Source organism: Orcinus orca, chromosome 2, assembly GCF_937001465.1.
Source record: "Orcinus orca chromosome 2, mOrcOrc1.1, whole genome shotgun sequence".
NCBI classification, from domain to species: Eukaryota; Metazoa; Chordata; class Mammalia; order Artiodactyla; family Delphinidae; genus Orcinus; species Orcinus orca.
Genome location: NC_064560.1, coordinates 168,672,176 through 168,694,845, shown reverse-complemented (window position 1 = coordinate 168,694,845; position 22,670 = coordinate 168,672,176). Strand labels below are relative to the sequence as shown.

Genomic DNA, 22,670 nt, shown 5'->3' with positions numbered 1-22,670 from the left:
TCCCCTCTTTTAAATTTAGGACTTAAAAAGAAAATCAACTTGTACAATGACTGCCAGAAGGATTTAGAAATCAGTTATGACCTTTTGACTCCACCCCTATTCAAACCTTTTCATCTCTTAAATGCCAGTGTTACAGAGGGAACGATATTAGGCATTACAACCAAACAGACTCTGGTTCAAATACTGGCTCTGCCATTTACTAGCTACTTGAAAGAAGTCACTGAAATTCTCTGAGTCACTTAAATTCTTTTTCTTAGAGGCAGAAGGATTAAACAAGAGATTGGTACTAGGTTCAACCGTAAGTTTCTTTGCTAGTGACCACCCCAGCGTGGGTATGAATAGGAGTAGGATGTTGGAAACGTAGAATTCAGAAGAGATCCATGAGCAGGACTGCTACTTGTTGAATCAACCATATATAGAAAAGAAACTCACCCAAAGGAACTCCTTGGGGTGGTGAGATCACTGTATTGAGACAACTGTTTTAGATTCCCATGGATCCCTTTTCCTTAATTCTCTCAAGTTTCTTTGTACTTTGACTAGGCTCAGGTTACCTTCCCCTCCTCCCACTCCACCCTAGGAACCTAGTGCACTCAGGCTGCCTAGGGGTTCCCATCAAGGCAGCCTACCTTTGGTGCTTAAACCTTTCCTAATCCTTTGTCTCCATAAAAACACACCTATGTCCTAGTTACTTTTCTTCTCCTTTATAGTTTATTAACAAACATGATGATGTTGGGCTGAAATATGAACGGCTCTAAATACATTATCCATCCTGAATAATTCAAATATTAATAATGTCAAACATGGGGGAAAATTTAGGCAAAGGATATTTTTGTCACTCGCAAAGTAGAGTAAGCACCTGGTGCTAGCCAAGTTGGCACCACCAAGGAGCAAATCAGTACAGTCTGAAACCTCTTGCTGTCATAAAAAAAAAGATATGTACATGTCAATAAAGAGGGATATCTTTCATGAGGCAGAAGAGGTGAAGGAGGAATTGTCAGGAGGCCAAAACCAGAAGACACCTTCTGCAGAACCAGATTATTTCTGGAAAAGGGATGTTGTTCTGGCCATTTTCCCTCCAGATACTGAGATGAGAAACGTTTGGAATAAATGTTTGAACAAGGTGGAGTTGGGACTGGGATGGAGGCGTGTGGAGCTGAGATAGTGCGTGATGGTACTTTGTGCCCTAGTGGTGCCATGCTCCTGGTAGGGTCTAAGAAGGCACTCATTGCTTAAATAAATGAGCACTCATTTGTTTGTGTCTGTATGCATCACGTTTTGCCAGTTGGTGTGTACTGAGCTGTTGATGGCTGCTCAGAAGTGACCTTATTCAGAACTTGGGTGCATTTGTTCTGTGTGAGTGTGATGCCCTTACCAGTGAAGTTGAACCTTTGAGATTGTCCCGAGTTCATAAATGATGACATTTTCATCTATAAGTTCTAGGCCTCTGGTACTTTTCGCCATCATTGAAGAAGAAAGCCTACAGGATGGTCCTTAAGATACAGCTTTCCTATCAATGGCCTCCATACATGGTGTATTTAAGGCCCACACTCTCTAATTCTCAATACCTGGGCTCTGCTTATTATGAAAGTGACCCATATCTCCTTTCTTTATCCTTAGTTCTCCCTGCCATCAGAGTGAAGAAGGGATTTTCTCCATTATTTTCCCAGAGGTTTTTGTTTGTTTGCTTTGTTTGCTGTTTTCATTATAGAAAATGAGGGCAACTGGATCAGAGATTTTTTTGCGCGTTTAAGTAATTACATGCTTCTGGTTCTGCATGTCCCTGGCTCAGCTGCCACCTGTTCTCAAGCAGTTCGGTCTCATTTTGCTTATGACTGGCCTTTTTTAAGGTAACACTTGGATTCTATCTTGGGGATCAAAACCTTGAGAAATGTTTTAAGTGGCTGTGGCTTCATTGACAATGGAATTGCAGTGGGTGGGCGTGGGCAATGCTTAAAGACTAAATAAAGGCTCTTGGTAAGAGCACATATGCCGAGAGATACTTCATCTTCCTTCTTTCCATAGCAACTTTATCTGTAAGATTAAGCATTCTCCTGGTGGTATAGTTAATAAAATATCTCGGCTCTGGTTCAGAGCTGTTTGTTTGCCATTACTGGAACCTGTTTACTTCCATCTGTTTCGTCATTTGATTTTTGTTTCCTTCTGTCTTCCCAGGTGGCATTGGTAGGGTGGTCAACGGAGCCTTCATGGTGCTGAAAGGGCATCGGTCTATTGTGAACCAGGTCCGATTTAACCCCCACACCTACATGATCTGCTCTTCTGGTGTAGAAAAGATCATCAAGGTGAGGCACCTTACCCTCTTGTCCTTTTAGAGAAATTATTGCAATTCGTAAATGGAAAAAACTAAATGTATATAGGACCTCATAGCTAAACATACCGAAGGTCTATCAGAATTCTCAATTATTTTGACATATTATAAAATACAGAAAAATTGATGTTAAAGAGGGTGGTTTTAAAACCCTCCTTTCAGGGCCATTTTTAAAAATAATCACTAGGTTTTGAAACTAGATACTACCTGTATGCCACTACATTTCCATGGTCTCTGATCTGGAGTCTGATGAATTCTGCTTTCCAAACCCCATCTGGTGGTAAAGAAGCTATCATCCCCAAAGTTACTCTGTGTGCACTTTTCCTTAATTGCTGTCCTCATAACTAAGTGACTACCGGAACCATAGCTAACTTGTCTCAGGACATATCAAAATATTACAACCACATGCATATCAACCACTGCATGTGGTTGTGATTGAGGCTAAACACTTGCATCAACTGCACATTGACTGAATGAACTTAACTCTGCCAAGGAATATTTTTAGAGCTTGCAACTGAGAGACCCAGCCTGGCCTGCGTCCACGGAAGGATGGCCCGCTGCCCATCACTCACATTCCAGTCGCTAGTAACCCTTTTCCACATCTGAGAAAATGAGGGTTCAGGGCAAAGGACGAATTCTTGAGGACCCTGTGATAACTTGACTATTAAATAAGGATAGATGATCTCCCCCCCTCCCCAGCAAAACATAAAACTCCTCTTTTTTTTCCCCCAAAATGACATTGAAAACCTGAGGGAAGTTTCAGGGGAAAAGTAAAAATTGATTTGTAACAAATTGGTAGTTTTCATTTTCTTTCATTCTTTAAAAAAAACCAGAAAACTATACAACTTGTATCTGAGGCAGAGGAAGCTATCAAAAATGTAATGTTGGAGTATGGGTCAATATTTTTATTTGTCCTTATTCCAACTTCCTTTATTCAGGTTTTATTGGTCCTGTGGATCAGGGCTGACTTTCAAGATTGCATACATTTATTTACCCATAAATAAACAGGGCTAGAACAGGACTTCTAGATCATTTTTACTGACTTTTCCTTTTGTAGATGCTGAGGTTTAAATTGTAAATTTACTGTCTGGGGTTAATTATACAGCTAATTAGTGGTAAGGCTAGCATAGAGCCCTGTTCTTTGTTCTTCCTGGTATACTGCCACATTTACCATGCTAGCGGGAAGACAGCAGGCAGCCTGATGCCCCTGCTGGGTTTGATCATCTCAGTAGTCCTTCACTTGGGCAGTCATTGAATTGCCCCTGTCCCTTGCATTGTTTTCCCTTCTCCTTTAGCCTGTGACTCATGGGTTGGCACAGTAGCATGTCCTCTCTAGGCCCATTGACATCATTCTCTCAGGGAGCTCTGCTTGAGCATCTCCTTTAGAACAGAGATTCCTGCTTGGCTGTACACTCTGGGATGCTTCTGTGCTAAGTCTCCCCGATTATTGTTTAGTCAACCGGAGTCCTTACCCGAAAGGTCATAGGTTGGAACCTAGCCAAGTTCTCAGAGAAGAAGGAGAAGAAAATATTTTCTCTGTGAAAATATTCAGACTAAACTATGGAGCTCACTGCTTTCAGGTTCCAGTGAGGTCTGAACATTGCCTCAGCAGTAGGCATGTTTAGCCAATTAAAACCTTGAGTCAGTACAGTTAGTACCCTTGGGCAGCCCTTCGAGTCTGTCTCCCATCTGTCAAGTGAGGGCGCTAACAGTGACTTGACACCTAAGAGTGCCTTGTAAGTTACCTGTGCCTGACAATTTCTGACTATTTTAATAAAAGTCACTTTCTTGTTTGCTGTTTCTGAGAGGATCAATGGCTCAAAGACCATCATTCCACCATATTCTAGTCCAGCCTGCTTTTCTCTCTCCACCTCTCTCTCTACTCACTCCACCTTCCCCCTGACTTGTCCTTTGCTGATGCCTTTCTGGCCTGGAGGAGAAGAGTCCCTATTGTCAGGGCCAGCCTCTTCTCACCCATAACAGGTCTTCTATCCCCTTGAATTGCCCACACTTAGCAGAAAAAAGGGGGTTCATTTTGTAGTTAAACATAAGAGATAGCAAGATGGAGCAAATGCTGGCATTTTTTTCCTCAAAGACCAATATTCATTTACTCACCCTGTATTTGTGAACCATACCTACTGTCTGCAATTTGTGCCAGGCCCTGTGAGGAACACAAAGAAAGAAAGGTAATGCAGGTCCCCATGGGAATTGGTGACCCAGTAGGAGAGACAAGAAATAAAGGTAATGAAAAATGCAATAAGTACATAAGAGATAGAAACAGTGCTGTGTGGGGAGGGGGAAATTTTTTTCCCCATCTGGGGTAATCTCAGTGTAGGTAATACTTGAACTAGATTTTGAAGGAAAAAGCCTGCAAAAGAAAAGAAAGGAGTAAGATGGGAGGACCATTCTAAGCAGAGAGAATGGACATTTAATTATTTCACTGAATCAATAAATATTTATTGATCACCTACTGCATTCCAGGCAGTGTGTTCATGAACAAATGCTCAGAAGCAGCAAAGTGTAGGACCAGTTTAGAAAATGATCATTTGGCCAAAGTAAAGAGCACAGAAAGGGAGGGCTGAGATGTAAGGCAGGGATGGTAGGCCAGAGGTGGGCCCAGGAAGTCTTGGAATCCGGAGTAGAGAGTGTGGAGCATCCCTGAATAACAGCTTAAGTCTCTATCTGTGTAGTTTTTCTTGGTAGGTGGGCAAATGTCTAAATTTAGTGTGATAGCACAAAGAGAGAAGAGGGCTTAGAGATGCTACATCAAGCATGTCATGGTCACCTGTGTAGATCAGAACACTTGTTACTTAAATTGCTTTCCATTTCGATGATGCTTTGAATAAGAATTGAACTGCATCCTTTTCCTCAGCAGCCTCTTGTGCTAAACTTTTCACTGGGCTTGAAGAGAAAGCTGCTCATCCCTCCTGCTTTTCTCATGAACTTTGCCCCCCCATGAAGAGAAACATCTAGCCACACTTAACATGCAACAGAAAGTTGTGTTTTCATTGCTTCACTTCTGAGTTGTTGACTTTCAGTGTAAGAAAAATAACAGTTTCACAAATGTTTGAAATTGATATTTTAGGGATGAGGAAGGACTAACATAATCGGGATGGTCAATGCTTCTGCTGTTCAAAAGTCTCTTTGAGGATGAGTCTCAGACCTTCTAGTTGAGGTATTCAGTTGCCAAACGAAGGAGGAAGCACCACAGTTATTGGTGCTTTGGTATACGTTATATCATTTTATCATTCTCATTTCTACAGTTGAGAAAGAGGTTTCCAGGATGAAGTCATTTGCTCTGGGCCATGTGAAGTGTTGAGGCTCGGGTTCCTACCTGTTCTACTAGTTCCCACAGCTCTGTGCGGCAAGTCCCTTGAGGACTGAAGACTGGCCGTCTGGGATAGGGGTTTTGTTTTGCTCTGAATCTTAGGATTGCATGAGACCCATCTAATTTCACTGTTTAGATAAGGAAGCTGAGCTTCACCCACGGTCACCAGCGAACTAGAGCTGTGTGGGAACCCACATTCAAGACTCTTGCCTCCTGATCCAGCGTTTTGTTCCATTACTCCAAGCTTCAGGAATGAAAGTCTACCTCAGCTTAATACATTCCAGAGCGCATATAAATGCCAACTTTCAGTATTTTGATTTTCATTCCTGAAGTGAAGATATAGGAGGCTGGGTAGTAGATTAAAATCTAGGCTTGTTGGATAGTTGGGCCAGCAAGAATCTCACCATTAACATTTTGTGATTCTGTTAAATTCTGAGTTTCTGGGAAGTACGTATAGATTTCATATTATGCAACATGGTTAGTAACATTTTCCATTTTTAAACTGGGGGAGTGAGAACTTTAGCCCAGAATATAGACTAAGACCCCAAAACACCCTAAAGGCTTTGCCTGTTGGACCCCTCAGTCTCTCTCTTTTTTAATTAATTAATTATTTGGCTGTGCTGAGTCTTAGTTGCATCAGGCGGGATCTTTGTTCCCACATACGGGATCTTTAGTTGCGGCATGTGAACTCTTAGTTGCAGCATGTGGGATCTAGGTCCCTCACCAGGGATCAAACCCAGGCCCCCTGCATTGGGAGCATGGAGTTTTAGCCACTGGACCACCAGGGAAGTCCCCCCCACCTCAGTTTTTTTCTAAGCCACCAAACTTTTATTCCCAGAGACATCTGTTTGCAGAGATAGTCATTTACAGCTTGGGCCATTGCTGAAGGCCAGGTCTAAATGTTTCCCGAAAATTGAGTCTCACAAAGAATTTGAGAATTGCTTCAGGCTAAGCCTTTATTTTCTGCTACTTATTGTATGCTAACTATATTCCAGTGTTTCTTAAAAGTTGGTCCCCCCACTTACCCCTTGAGTGCTAATTAAAAGTGCAGACCCCTGGTAACCTACCCATGACTTACTGAATCAGAATCTCTAAGGGTGGGGCTCAGGAGTCAGCTTTTTTTTTTTAAGATAAAACACCTTGATTTATTTATTTATTTATTTATTTATTTTTGGCTGCGTTGGGTCTTCATTGCTGCGTGTAGGCTTCCTCTACTTGCGGCGAGCAAGTGCTACTGTTCGTTGTAGTGCTCGGGCTTCTCGTTGCGGTGGCTTCTCTTCGTTGTGGAGCACGGGCTCTAGGCGCGCGGGCTTCAGTAGTTGTGGATCGCAGGCTCTAGAGCACAGGCTCAGTACTTGTGGCACACAGGCATAGTTGCTCCATGGTGGGATCTTCCCAGACCAGGGATCAAACCCATGTCCCCTGCATTGGCAGGCAGATTCTTAACTACTGCGCCACCAGGCAAGTCCCAGGAGTCAGCATTTTAATTATTCTTCAGGTAATTCACGTGCATGCCAAAGTTTGAGAACCACTGCCTTAAAACTCCCCTGGGTAAGATTATGAAGCTGGAGATGGGAGAACGCCTGAGGAGTTGTGGGCAGGGAACAAAGTTGAAGGAGGAATGAATCTGAGTTGGGAACTGGTGAAGACACTTAGCCTAGAAGATTTCTTCAGCCCCTCTTGAACTGGGGATCCTCCAAAGAAACACTGTCTCCCAGGAGATCAAAGTAAATCACGGAAGGAAAGGGCCTCGGGAACAGGGCTTACAAGAAGGCGAATTTGTCCTTGGACAGCTTTGCCGAAACAAAGCCATTGTCTTGATAGGGGATGAGGAGCCACTGTTTTCTGGGTTGGGTGCTATCTAAATATAGACACCAGCCTGTCAAGGCAAGAAAATCATCTGGAATTTCATCTGAGTTGCCATGACTACCAGCTGATGTAACTGAGCTTCTCTGTGCTGCTCTGGACCAGTCTGGCAATCAGGTGAAGCTCATCGTTCTCATTTGCAGTGACAGCTTAATTACCTTGGATATCGTTTTTGCATAACTTATTCAACTTGTAAAGTTGGGCTTTTGCATTCAGACAGACCTTAGTTTGAATCCTTTTGGCTATGCGCCCATGTCTCTGACCATGGAGTGGAAGGGTATTAAGGGATGGGTCTGTGGTCTTGGAAGGTGTGTCCTACCTATTCCTGCAGCTAACAGAAGAGTTGGGGAGCAAGCCAGCAGCTCCCTGGTTAAGAGAACCCAGATTCCTGGGTAACTGATGCCTGCACGTCCAAGAGGGAACTGCAGTGTAGGCAGCTGGCTATTCTTATCAAGCTCCAGTAAGCAATTCCCATTAGTTTAAATAGAAATGTTGCAGTTGGGGAGAAGTAGAGTTATAGGCTGAAATATTAACTGTCGCAGAGGACTGACTGCTGGGTCTCTTTTCACTTTGGAAAAGTGGTACCTCTCCAGTCTTCTGAGAGTTTTGAACACATTGGCCAATCTTCAAGTCATCCTCTGTGCTCTGAGATTATGAAGGGGGTTATTGTAGTTTCCAAGCTACTAATAGAGGAAGCTAAAGGGAAGAGGGGTAGTGGCAGACAGGGTGTGTGTTTATCCTGGGCCTAGAGACAGGACTTGGGTCTCCTGAAACTAGGCTAATGCTGTGTCCTAGACCATGCTTTGTCCCACATTTGAATCTGGAAGCTTCCATTTTCATATGTGGCCCACATAATCCAGTCTGGATTATATTTTTAAAGTTGGTTAGCAAGTCCTGGCTCAGTGACGGGGAGGGTCTGGGGAAGCTCTGCCTTAGTGTTCTTTATGTTCGACAGCTTTAGAATACATTCTAATCAGCCCTCATTGGTTTTGTTTTCGCCTTCTGTGCAGATCTGGAGCCCATACAAGCAGCCAGGATGTACCGGAGATCTGGATGGTCGGATTGAGGATGATTCTCGCTGTCTCTATACCCACGAAGAGTACATCAGCCTTGTCCTGAACAGTGGGAGTGGCCTGTCCCACGACTACGCCAACCAGTCTGTGCAGGAAGACCCCCGGATGATGGCCTTCTTTGACTCCCTGGTGCGCCGCGAGATCGAGGGCTGGAGCTCCGACTCAGACAGCGACCTCAGCGAAAGCACCATCCTCCAGCTGCACGCAGGGGTCAGCGAGCGTTCGGGCTACACCGACTCCGAGTCCTCGGCCTCGCTGCCCCGCTCCCCTCCGCCCACAGTGGATGAGTCTGCTGACAGCGCCTTCCACCTGGGGCCCCTGCGGGTCACTGCCACAAATGTGGTGGCTTCAACTCCGCCACCGCCCACGTGCGAGGATGCCACCACTCGCCAGCAGCGCCTGTCTGCCCTGCGGCGCTACCAGGACAAACGCCTCCTGGCTCTTTCCAACGAGTCCGATTCAGAAGAGAACGCCTGTGAGGTTGAACTGGACACAGATCTCTTCCCCCGGCCACGGTCTCCCAGCCCTGAAGACGAGTCCAGCAGCTCCGGCAGCCCCAGCAGCTCCGAGGATGAGGAGGAGCTGAATGAACGGCGAGCGTCCACCCGGCAGCGGAACGCCATGCGGCGCCGGCAGAAGATGCCTCGAGAGGAGAGGCCTGGTGCCCCGACCAAGCCCACTGACACCTGCATTGGAGAAGACAACTATGATTACCCCCAGATCAAAGTAGATGACCTCTCTTCTTCCCCCACCTCCTCTCCTGAGCGGAACACGTCCACTCTGGAGATTCAGCCAAGCCGAGCATCGCCAACTTCCGACATAGAGTCAGTTGAGCGCAAGATCTATAAAGCTTACAAGTGGCTCCGCTACTCCTATATCTCCTACTCAAATAACAAAGAGGGAGAGAGCTCGCTTGTGTCTGGGGAGGCAGATGAAGGGAGAGCAGGAACCAGCCACAAAGACAACCCAGCCCCTTCTTCCAGTAAGGAAGCCTGTCTAAACACGACCATGGCCCAGAGGAGCCAGGACCTGCCCCCCGCAGGCCACAGCAAGGACGCTTTTAAAGAAGGGACTTCTGCCATAAATCCCAGCAATGGCCCAGGCCATGAGCCCAGCGGTCACCCTTGGGCTGAGGCACCAGAGGACACCTCTCAGGACACGAGTAACACTGGTGGCTCTGTAGAACACTCTTTTGAGACCAAGAAGCTCAATGGAAAGGCCCTGAGCAAGGCCCTGAGCAGCCGGGGTGAGGAGCCACCCTCCCCTCCTGTCCCCAAGGCATCTGGCTCCGCTCTCAGCAGCGGGTCTGGCAACTGTCTGAGGACCCAGTCTGATGACAGTGAGGAGAGGAGCCTCGAAACCATCTGTGCCAACCACAACAATGGGCGCTTACACCCCCGGCCCCCTCATCCCCACAGCAACGGGCAGAGCTTTGGGGAGCTGGAGGCGGTGGCCTGCTCGTCCCCAGGACGTTCGGACACTGATCATGATAACTTGTCCCTGACGGCGATGCTCCTACACAAAGATTGTTGTGGGTCTGAAATGGCCTGTGAGACCCCCAGTGCTGGAACGAGAGAGGACCCCACTGACCCCCCAGACACAGACAGCAGCAGGGCTGTTCATGGCCATAGTGGCCTCAAAAGGCACCGAATCGAATTGGAAGACACAGATTCGGAGAATTCCTCCTCAGAGAAGAAATTAAAAACATGATAAATACAAAGGGAAAACAAAAAGCTACGAAAAGTAGCTTTATAAAAATTTTTAAATCCTGTTTAGTGAACACAGAGGAAAGGAAAAATAGTATTAAAGGCACATAAAACCAGGGCCTGAAGTTTTGTGTCTGATGCTGCTCCCTTCTATTCAACAATGGGTCTGATGTTTAGCTGGCCACTGGCTGTGCTGTGTTAAGAAAGGGAAACAAATCCAAGTGACTCCTTTCTAGTAAGACTTGAGCATAGTGTACCCGTGCAGATTCTGTTAAAGTAAATCCTCGTTGAGATGTTTGACTTGTTCTTGTGTGTGTGCGCTGGCATGTGTGAGCTCATTGTCTCAGACTTTTCTTTCTTTTCTCCATCAGAAAGGATCTGTGGATCTGTATTTTCTGCCATCTCACCCCATTTACATGCCATAGGTGTTCTGGTCTTAAAAATGAGTGCCTGCTAAATCAGGTTGTGTTGCCAGTGAGTAGTGGATTTATGCTGAAAGAATGGAGACGAGAATGGAAATAGACCTTCAGCCCACTGGCTGTGCTGGAAAGGAAAGCATGGTTCCTTTCTTAAAGAAATCTTCCATGTTTTCTCAGTAGCACTTCTTCATTGATCATTTAATGTAGACGTACTAAAAGTGGAGCGTTTTTAATGCTAATGAGAGGTTAGCACTTAAGATCAGATTTGAGAGAACATAGATAGACCCCTGATAAATTTCACTGGTTGCAAATTGAGCGATGGCGCAATACCATACTGTAGGGAGGCCATAAAATATAACTAGTTGTGGGTAACACTTTAACAAGTTAGGTGCTAGTTCCTATGAGGCACTCAGAAAGCCAGCAGGCTCTTCCTGACCGCGTGTGGTGGCATCTAGGCATATTGAAAGAAGGGGAAAGACAGCTCTCAAGAGATTTGTGCTCAGACTACTAAAGTGAATGTTATAGGTGTGTTAATGAAGAAGTATAGGAAAGGGCAGGGTATGGTACTGCCTTCATTTAGTTCAACCCAAAATGGTCAGAATTGGTGGAACTGGCGTCTTCCCTCAGGCTTGCTGTCCACAGAGACTGTGGTGTTCTGACTGGATCTTGCAGAGCAGGAGGCATCTCGAAGTAACAGATTCTTATTGAGTAGGTCTGTTAGGAGGCAGAGAGTATGGAGAGAGGAGTCACTGGCTCTGTTTCATTAAGGTAGATAAAGATTGAGAGAGGAAAAGACCAGGAGCTTTTCAGCATTGCAGTGGTGGTCACACTCACTTGGTTATTAATGAAGGCCTGTACAAGACGGGAAGACCTAGGATGACAGATACCTTGTTGGTGTGGATGTCATGAAAAGGCAGGAGAATACTGGGAAGAAATGAGGGAGAGAGAGAACACTACAACTTTCTTGAGCACAAAGGTGCTAGACAATTAGGAGACCAGCGGCACCGGCTTAGAGAGGACCTAGCATGTGACTGGTGTGGCCTCACTGATCCAGCGTTCTTTTTAGGGAAGGACCCGTCCTACTGGAACTGGGACCAAGGGGAGACAGCCTGTGGAGGATGATGACTTGGGTGAATTTAGTCACTGGGGGAAGGGGGGTTATTTATAAAGGAAGGTTGTTGATCTAAGCCAAAAGGAGATATCACCTTGTTAAGCTTTGTTAAAAGAAAGATGTGCCTGGTGTGTGTGATGTGACTTGGGTGTAAAAACATTGGCTTAGGAGAAGGAGACCAAGGAGTGTGAGTAGCAGTGGGGATGCTTACAAGTTAACAACTGTAATCTCACCGGGGAGTGGGAAAGTGATTCTGTAACCATTAGAATTACTTTAATCTGTAATCAAAACGGTTCTATGATTTGTCTTTGACTATTCACAGATAATTGTAAATTCTGGTTTTATAAGCCCAAGTCATTTTACATTTGCTTTTCCAAAATTTATTAAATTGGAATTTTTTAATCCTTTATATACAAAAAAAAAAGATATAATCACTCAGTGTGTGTTTCTCTTCCCCTTCCTAGTCAGCATTCCCCTTCCCAATCTTTTTGTTTTATATTATTTAATCTGGTCAGTAGCTAGCCACTTCTGACTTCTCTAAGGACAATCCGCATATCTTTCTGGAGAAGAAGTAAAGTTCCGCTGGGAACTAGCCACTTGGTAGTTACTGTTCCCAAATGCAGAACTTGGTCTTTTCATGTTAAGAGCCGTTATCTCATTTGGGTACTCAAAAGAGAAGTCAAAGTTCATTCTGGTTCAACTTTAGTATCCAAGAAAGACATTTTTAGCAAGGATGGCTTCCATCCTTGGGAGACATCCCAGGTTCAGCTTGCCAAGAGATAGGCCCCGCAGCATACCCACAGAAGCAAGCTGAGGAATGCTTGTCTCTGTAGCCATCCACTCTCATTTCCAGAAATCTCCTTTCTGATCATGGAGAGATCAGAAGTGGTAGTTCCTGCCACTACCACTTCCAGGGTCCCTTCGCCTAAACCTGAGACGCCAACTTTGGAGGCACATTTAATCCTCAGATTCTTCCATGATAGGTATTTTTACTAACAGGGCAGATGGCACTGATTAGGTTATGAGCTATTCAAAAGTGCCTCTTACGGTTTTTTTCCTGCATCCTGTACATAAAATTTTAAGTGGCTGGTCCAGATTTATAAAACCTTCCCTCCACTTTATTTTCCACCTGGTTTTGTAAATGATTCCCATGTCTCTAGGACAACAGGTAAATGAGTTAAATGAATAGTGGGCTTGGGGCAAAAGAAGGTTGCAACTGCGCTTGATTTACTAAGCCCGGAGTCCCTTGTTTGTCAAGGTGCCTTCCTCTGCTGAAGCCTTACCTCCTCACAAGCCCCGCCTCTCTCCCGGCAACGCTAGCTCTTCTCTTGTGTATATGCAAATAAACCTATTATTCACTTCTAATGGCTTCCTCTTCTCTTCCAGGGAAGACTTGGTTGCTTAGACACCCCTCCTCCTTCGTTTCTTTCCTGTTTTAATTCTTGCCTAATTGAAAACTTGATTCAGAGCCACACTGAAGACTAGAAGAAAAACTGCGGTGCACTACATCTATGCCAATGATCATTGTCACTTCTAGGTGTTGGGACAAAGGTTACATTGGGACAACAACATTTGGAGTAGGAGGAGGTACCTAACTGGTCTCCTTCACCAGACTTAGACTCAGGATAGTGAAATCCTGGAATTGACTCTTATTAGCTGGAACTGAGGGAATGATGCAGTGAAATGACATTACAAACAGCCTCCAAAGAATTATGTTTTCTCATGTTTCCAAATATCAAGTTGCTTTTCCTGCCCTGTCCCAGACATGCATTGCAAACTTTTTTTCTTAACAGAAAGAAAAAAAAAACCCACCTTATATATATATCCTGTCTGTAAAGCGGCCTCCTTCAGTTAACTGAAAAATTCTTGCCAAGCAAGACTCGTGAGGAAAATCTATGCTTCCAAGGGAAGACTGTCCTTCCCTTAGGACCTAAGCAAGACAATGTGCCAGTGTTGAAATACTAAGGTGAGGTAAGGCTCGGTGAGTCCAGACTTGCCCACAGCAGCAGGATAAGGGCTTTGGACAAGCTGTGTGGTTTCTCTCAGGTGGGGTATTTCAGTCTAAGTGCTCGTTTGTCCTTGAGCACTCATACTAGAGTAAAAATAACATTTAAGTGGCTTGGAAGTAAATTTGAAATTCTTCAAAGAACAGTGCTTCCCACATGCAGCAGAAGAAAAATGTATATGAGAAGAAAATCTAAGCCATCTGCACCCTGATTGCAATTCACTGTTAGTACAAAGGTGGTAAGATGCTTCTCAGAATGGAGGCTGACAGGCAAAGGTAAACGTCACTGGGGCCGGCACTAATGTGGCCAGGGACAACAGGAGGAGTTGCTCAGTTCTGTTCACTCAACAGAGTTTACTTGAGCTGTGCAGAAGGATCCTGCAGTGCTTATCTACAAGACAGTCACGTTGTAAGGAAATCGGGTATCTAGTATTTCATATTAACTAAAATTGGGAAGTGACTCTTTTCTGGAGCCCAAAGCCATGAGCTAATGGAATATTCCAGCTGAAGTACAGAATGCTAGCTTTCAAGACTCCCTGTGTCTGGCTTTGTTAGTACCTCCACCAAGGCTGGAGAAAGGCAATAAAATACTAAGATATCTGGGTGCCAATCCAGATCCTTAAGCATGAGAGACGTTCTTGGGAACGTCTAGGGAAGCTGGCATGGAAGACATTTGGAGGGAAGGAGAATAGGAAGACTGCAATAGAAGGAATGAAATGCTAGGTGCCTTCAAACTGCTTTCCAGATCCACAGAACTAGTATTGAACATGCGATGGATTGGCCTTTAAAACACTAGGTCATAAAGATTCTTGAAAATCCCTAAGTAAGGGAATTCCCTGGCAGTCCAGTGGTTAGGACTCTGCTCTTTCACTGCTGAGGGCCCGGGTTCGATCCCTGGTCGGGGAACTAAGATCGTGAAAACTGTGCAGTGCAGCCAAAAAAAAAAAAAAAAAAAATCCCCAAGTAAAATCCCAAGTTTAAAATGGAAGTCAATAAAAATGCAGGATTGGTTTGGGAGAAATTCCCTTTGCTGGAATGCATAAATTCCATGAAATAACAATCATATAATGACCTGAGCACCAGCACACTTAAACATGTACCTAGAACAGGTGAGTGTGTGTTTTTGGCAATTGGCATAGGCTTTCAAAGGGTAACATCTCCCTGTTGGACTATTCCTAGGCACTATGGCTAGCGACACTATTTGGGGCCTCCCCCTACCACTTTTTTAACTTATTTTTTCTTCATGTCTCAGAGTCAGTATTTTCTAACATTTCTAGTCTCTCCAAGACCCCACCTTAAATTGCTAAAGCTAATGTCTGTTCTTTTCTCTTCCTCCTGAGAGAGACCTGTGAGTTGGATGGAAGTGACATTGAAGTAGCAAAAGAAGTGGATTCTGTACTGATTTCTTCAGTGGAGTAGCGTCATGAACCTTGGGCAAATCACTCAGACTCTTTGGAACTGTGAAATGGAGGTCCCTGTTAAGTCTAAAATCTCATTCTTTCCATCTCATGGCCTGTCTACATCCTGTTCCAATGAGTTCTCATACCTGAGCCATCCCTCTAGTGCCCACCAGAACCAGTCTGTGAGCCAAGGTCTTTGGCAAGTGTACAACTGCTCGGAGCCTCAAGCTCCTCATTTGTGAAATGGGGGGAAGAATACCTGTCTCAGCACATTGTTAGAGTGTTAAACATGTGGGCACATGTGTGTGTGTGTGTGTGTGGGGCTTAGAACAGAGCCTGATGTATGGAAAACACTGAAGTGCTTCCTGTCATTAGCATATCCTCTCTATTCTGCTCTCAGTGCTTGTTGAAAGCAACGTGCACACCACAAAGAAGGCTTTTTTCAATGGGGTCTGCCAAGGAATATAGAAACAGAGAAAGAACTTACTGTTTATTAGCAAACCTTACTCTGAAGCCACAGGAAAGAGTAAATTATCCCCATTATAGTGGACCTGACTGGAGCTGAGTTTGGGGACTTAGACACCACCTCCAACTTGGGGAGCCAACTGTCTAAAGGCTCTGTCTGAGAGCTTCAAAAAAAAGCCAGCCTTGGCTGACAGGGCCCACAGATCCTTGCTTACTACAGCAAGTCTTCAGGGGATGGGGGAGAACTAGCAGATTTCATTAAACTGCAGTCTTAATATGGTGGTACTGGAGATGACCCAGACCTCAGGAGCTGGGACAGCAAACTTCTCTCTGGCCTTCAGAGTTAAAATTCCCCGATCTGGCACTGGGCCAGCCCTAGAGAATCAGAAAAGTGGCAAGCCATGGAAATGTTCTGTGTTTGTGCCTGAGAGAAGTTTTGACCGGAGTTTCCATGCAGGGCTGTTTCGCATGTGTATGTGTGTTAAATATTCTGTAACATCTGATTCAAGAAGAAGCTAAACCGTAAAAAAGCCAACAGAAGTCTGACTAGGCCAAGGGGAAAAAGGGTCAAGAGTTCAGTCCCGGCCCGCTAAACCCTCAGGACAGATCTGGAATAGAGATTTAAGAGCACATGTGCGGCCTTGGAGAGGGCAGACAGAGGAATATGAGAGAGGAGGGGTTTGAATTGCTGGTGGAAAAGAGGCAGTGGAATTATACTTGTGGGCGGGGAAAGCTTTTCAAATAAAACACACCTGCCAGAAGAGAAGCTAGAACAAGGGTAGGGAAGAGTGGTCCTGAAGGAGGTAGGGGTGCTTAGCTGTATCATCCGGTCCAGTGCCCTCGTTTTTGAGATGGAGAGCCCAAGGCCAGTTAGTGGCTTGGCCTGGCCTCTGAGGCTGGTGCTCTCCTCACATCTTGCTGTTTCTAGATGTGGTTCTTTGGTTGGAGGGGGCGCTTACCTTCTTTCCTTGACCTTCCCACCCTCAACCAGTGTGACTCCAGCGGGGGCTCTGATGACAATATGCAGCTGTAGCAAGGGATTGAAGATGGCCTGTAAGGAGGAAGCGCAAGGAGGGAAGAGCCTTGTGCAAAGGGAAACCAGAGTCCGCTGAGCTTGGACCACCCTCACCCCCAGAAAATCAGCACCAGGGCCCTTAAACTCAGACTAACGTGACTTGTCCCTGGCACCTCTCTGCAACTCTGGAGGCTCCTAGGTTGCTGAATGCCGTCTTGATGTTTCAGCGCCAGAAATGTCAACAAATCTCTTGGGTGAATTTCAGAGGGGAGCAATAAACATGTTGGGAGACTGGAAGAAAAGATCAAAGGGACCGGAGTGTGGGAACTGAGGTCGTTAGGTTTTAGGTACACCGGCGCTCAACAACGGGAGAAGACTTTTCCAGTTGTAAGCACCCGAGGACCAGAAGAGGAAGGAACAAATCTTAAATGGAATCTGCCCAGCTGCAGGCCAAAGAAGACTGGTTCAAATTGCTGTGTTCCTCTTGGCTGCTGGGTCCTGGTAAGATCTTTTTCCTAAACTAGCTCTAAGAAGCAGCTTACCGTTCAGATCCCTTCATTGCTATCTGAGTTTTAAACTTCCCTGCTCAAAGGAAATTCCAGCACTTTGTTCCTCAAGCACCTGCCTGGGTTGGAATTCCATGGGCAGGTGCTACCTAGTTTAGCCTTACTGGGGAAGGCTGGGCAGCCCCAGTAGGTGGAAGAGCTGGCAGAGACTCTGCCTCATTCCGATCTGGCTGACCATGGGGGCAAGAGTTGACACAAAGGCAAATTTGTCCTCCTCTTCAGGCCAGTGTCCAAATCCTACAACTTCCCCAGCTTGTCTTTCTGCCGAGAGACCAGAGAAGATGTCCTAGGCTTGGGCTCCTACTGAGTCGGGGTGCTCTGTGTCTCCCTCGTGAGGTCAGTTGAGTCCAGTCAGCAGCTACATCTGACCTGCTGACCTCCTCTCTCTTCTCCCCTAATTTGGGATCCAGTCGGCAACCTCGCTTCCCCCTAAGACAGGAGAGTACACTGGAGGTATCCCAGAGGGGTGGGGGTTAGGAGCCCCTGCCCGCTAAACATCCACGCTATTTTTACCTCTTCATCTCTCAGGTCAATATGTATGAAGAATTCAGGGAAAAGACAGTTCTTGGATTCCACTCAGAAGGGAGGGAAGAGGATGGTTGGCTGGGTTGATCCTGATGTTGGTACCCTGGACAACAGGAGCCAGGGGGAACCAGGAAGAGGGATGGGGGCGTGAAAAGACAGAGGACCACTGGTTAGCATGCCTCTGGGGTCTCCTTTGGAAAACAGTCGAACTTAGGAAATAGATGAAACCGTTGGAGCAGCAGGCTTAAGAGGCAAAGCTCTGACTTCATTCAAGAGGATTGGCTCATGTGTGTCCGAGATCAGTTAGACCTTCTAGTTATTTATTTATTTTATTTATGGCTGTGTTGGGTCTTCGTTGCTGCCCGCGGGCTTTCTCTAGTCGCGGTGAGTGGGGGCTACTCTTCATTGTGGTGCGCAGGCTTCTCATTGTGGTGGCTTCTCTTGTTGCGGAGCACGGGCTCTAGGCATGCAGGCTTCAGTAGTTGCAGCATGCAGGCTCAGTAGTTGTGGCGCACGGGCTTAGTTCCTTCGCGGCATGTGGGATCTTCCCGGACCAGGGTTCGAACCCGTGTTCCCTGCATTGGCAGGCGGATTCTTAACCACTGCGCCACCAGGGAAATCCATAGATTTTCTCTTTTTAATGGGCATTGGCTCTTGTGATTGCTGATGCAGGGAAAGATCAAGGACTCTACCATTTCAGCCCTGGGTGCCTTTGGGGCCAGGGACAAGGCCTTGGCAGTCAGGAAGATCTCTGGCCAGGCCCTTGCCAGTAACACTTGACCTTATGACCGATGACGGCCTCTTCAGGAGGCCTCTTCAATTCCTGGACGGTGCTCAAGTCCGAGTGTTCCCACCTTCAAAATCTAGAGTAGCCGGTAGCCTCTTTAAGGTGTTCTCTAGGCCCGGAGGGCAGGACCACTATACCCTGCAGCCTGTGGAGTGCCTAACCCTAGAGGTTGCTATTCACACTGTGGTCCACATGACTGGCCCCTCCCAGCGCGATGGGAGGCACCACCTGCTCAGCTGCACACTGTGGTCCTGCCAGCGCCATCCAGTGGAGCTCCCAGTCCAGAAAAGGAGGCATGTGAGTCCCGGGGTCTCCTCCTTCATGCTCTCCTTGCCGCCACACCAAGTGCACTATGGGCTCCCTCCCTAGAGCGTTCCCCTCCCCAGTCTCCCTTCCTTCCCCCTCTTATGAGCAGCATTTAGCTCAAGGACCAGGTCACTGCAGAGGGGGGGTGGAGGGAAAGCTTGAGCCCAGCACACACCTGTGACACCTGCTGAGCTGACGGTCACAGGGATTTTCTTCTTCTCAGTCCTCAGTGTGACTTCAAGGCCTAGGAGAGTTTCAGCTGCCCAGTTTTCCACGCTGCTTCTGACATTCAGTCCTCCCCACTTGGACACGCTGTGGGTCCTGCTCTGTGAGGGGCAGTGAGATCAGAGGGTGAGATTTGAGAAGCAGCTTCTGCACCATCCCTGCCTTCTGGTAATCAGACCCTCCTTTGCCCCTTTCCGCCCACTTCTGGGCATTTCTCTCCTGCTGCTGCTTCCCGTCAGTCCCAGCAGAGAGGGAACTAACAAGCTTATTCTAACTCTCAACTGTCTCCTGAGCTCTGTGTCCCTTGCTGGTGCCAAGAAACCTCCTTCCCCCATGCTCTGAGTCAGAGCCCAGCCACCTTAGAATAGCAGAACAGTGAGTCAGGGAGAGATGAGGGCCATGGTAGGGGGGACTGTGAGGGTCCAGGGTAGCCTGGGGTTGTAGGCTATACAAAGTAGAGATGAGGCTTACCTTGCAATGTTACTGTCTGGGTTAGTGGGGGGAAAAAAAAATATATATATATATATATATACACACATATAAATACATATGTACATATATATGGGTGTGTGTGTGTGTGTGTATATATATATATATATCATCTAGCACAACATCCATCATGAAGTAGGCACTGGGTAAAGAGAGCTGCTATTATTGTCATCATAATCTTGTCTTCTTCCAGGTCCAGTGACCTGCTGACCTTTGGCTTCATGTCCATGATGCCGGTATTAAGTGAAATGTCAAGGAAAAATAGAAGTAGGAAGTCCTGGTGACTTCTCCAACTGTGTCCTCTTCTCTTCCTAATCTATTCCCTCTCAGCATTTATGAGAAAGTGACATGGAAATAAAGCTCAGTGTTTTGAAATGCTGGGTTCTTTCTTTGTCCTAAATACTTCCAAATAGAGCCAGCCACAGAAGCCGCTCCGCACAGCTAGAATTTGAAAACCAGAAGCCAGTGAGGGGAAAGAAGTGGCCACAGGCAGAGGGAGCCTAGACCCTCACAGCCACCGCGACTCCTCCCCGCTGTCCGCCCCACGCTTCCAGTGACTTACTGGGATTGTCCAGCAGAGCTTTGGTCTGTCTGGTAGGAGTATGGCCTTCACTTAGGAAAAGACAATAATGAGAAATCCAAACTTAGCAAACCAAAATGAGGACAAAGGGATTCACGTCACATACAAATGGATTCTTGGCAAAAGACTTCGGATGATGCTGTGTGAAAAGAGGCACCCCTGGGTGTAGGGATGTAGGGTAAGCTCTGAGCGAGTCCCTTAAAAAGAAACCACTCCCCCAGGAGACCCAGAGTGATGTGTTAGCCCTGAGCTTTGCCCAGATGGTTGATCCTCCCAAAATGTAGGAAGTTTCCCCAGGGAAGAAATTTCACAGTTTCCATTATCCATAAGGATTTTAATCTCTCTCTAGGAAGTCACCAGAAATCCGAGGGAAAATTCCCAGCTGATCCCTTGAATCCTCCCTTCTCTTCCCAGTTCCTTGGTACTCCTAGTGCTGGGGAGGGTTTAAGGAGCCAATTCCCTCCCAGCATTTCCTCCCCAGTTACAAAACACGAAAATGGTCATTGTAGGGTCAAAGATCTTTGCATCCCAAGAACAAAAGAAAGTTTTTGGAAGAGTAGTTTTTCTTCAGAATTTTCATCCACAAGGGATAGATAAAGAACAACCTTACTTTATGAGACCAGGATGTTTAAATGTAGACAGTATCCTAGAAACTTAGCAAAGTGATGTGAGACATGAAATAAAAAGATGTGTCTATCTCTGTCCTTCAGTAGGCACGGTGCATCTCAGTACTGGTGTCCTGAGGCTTTGCAAATCAGGATGGCGAGTATCTGTTTTGGCTATTATTTCCATGTGGGGAAAATGGATGAAAAGAACGATTCCGATTCCCTGCAGCCCCAGTCTTGTTGCCTGCCAGCAGTGGAGACTGTTCACAGTCGGGCGCTACTCAAAGTAAGTATGCACATATTCTATTGATATGTCCCAGCAATCCTCTCCTGTACATACGTTCTAGACATTCTCACCCAGGTTCTGAAGGGGACACATACCAGATTCCACTGTGGGTTTGCATGTAATGCCAGGGAAGTGGGCAATAAAGTGGGAGTGGAGGTCCAAAATGTGGTAGTAGCCCACCCCCGAGGACCTACAGCAGACGGCACAATGGACCAGATGTACTGCTCATGGCAACATACATGCATCCCAAAACCACAGAGCTGAGTGAAGAAAGTACAGAATAAGGACTGCAACATAATACAACCACATGTGTAAATTAAAAATGCACGCACACAAGAGGAACACACATTTATCATAAACACATAAAACAAAAGATACACATTATGTAAACTGGAACAGTTACCTATGTGGGAAGGAACATGAGAATGGGGAACAGAGGTGAATATATAAATAAACCAGGACCACACTAAAACTTGTACACGAATGTTCATATCAGAATGATTCCTAATACCCAGAAATTGGAAACAACCCAAATGTCCATGAACTGATGGATACATGAAAGTGGTATATCCATACAATGGGGTAATATTTGGCCATAAACAGCAATAAAGTGCTAATTAATGCTACAACGTGGATGACCTTTGAAAACATTATGCTAAGTGAAAGAAGCCTGCACAAAAGACCACATATTGTGTGACTCTATTTTTATGAAATGTCCGGAATTAGCAAGTCTAAAGAAACAGAAAGTAGATTAGGTTGCCTAGCGCTAGGGGGCAGGGGGGGTTGAGGGAAAATGGGGAGTGACTGCTAATGGGTGTCAGGTTTCCTCCTGGAGTGATGAAAATGTTTTAAACTTAGATTGTAGTGATGGGTGTACAGCTCAGTATATATATCAAAAACCATTGTTTTACACATTAAATGGGCAAGTTTTATGGTATGTGAATTATATCTCAATAGAGACTTTTACAAAGAAAAACAGGAGGGGGAGGGTATGCTTAAGTGGTTGCCTGTGGGTCCTTCCTCTTTGTGCTTCTGGTTTCATAGGGAACTGGGTGAGGTTCACCTACCTTAACCCTGCCCATGGGCCATTGCCCTCAGATGTGCGCATTTGCCTCTGGCCCTTCTGGCTCAAAAACCCAGCACTGGCCAAAGGCTCCCTGGAACTGAGTCAAAGCTGACTCCAGGACAGGACTGACCAGCTACATGCAGACCATGTCCTCCACTGCCCAAAGAGGCTCACTGCCAGCCTGGGGTGGAGGGTTTCCTCACAATGGAAGTTGGAAGGGACATTCAGGGCCTTTGGTGTTCTATTAACTAAAAGTAAGTTTATCATCAGTCAGCAGTGTAACTCTAAGAAGACATATCTTTCCTTCCTGGCTTTGTCATACTTAACTTCTCTGAGCCTCAGTTTCTCTCTCTGAGAAATGGGCATATAATTACCTAGAGCAGTTTGGGATAGTAAACTGAACCTGCCTTCCAAAAATTTGACCTGTTCCTCCAAAGAGACAACCACATATACTAATACAGTCTTGAATTTGGCAAAATTGGTAGAAGGCTCCAGATCATGGGAAGTAAAGCATAATCTTA

The 22,670-nt window shown here is 45.9% G+C and overlaps 1 protein-coding gene across 4 annotated transcripts in view; it reads left to right on the top strand.

Moving 5' to 3' along the window:
• The window catches only part of DCAF5 (DDB1 and CUL4 associated factor 5), a 98,143-nt gene extending 85,905 nt beyond the window's left edge, over nt 1-12,238 (top strand). For all 4 annotated transcript variants that reach the window (XM_049706904.1, XM_004262160.4, XM_033432997.2 and 1 more), the window contains 2 exons: nt 2,173-2,300; nt 8,531-12,238. In XM_049706904.1, the coding sequence (XP_049562861.1) occupies nt 2,173-2,300; nt 8,531-10,303 (1,901 nt within the window). In that variant the 3' untranslated portion in view covers nt 10,304-12,238. The remainder of the gene's footprint in view (nt 1-2,172; nt 2,301-8,530) is intronic.
• Nucleotides 12,239-22,670: the final 10,432 nt, after the last annotated feature.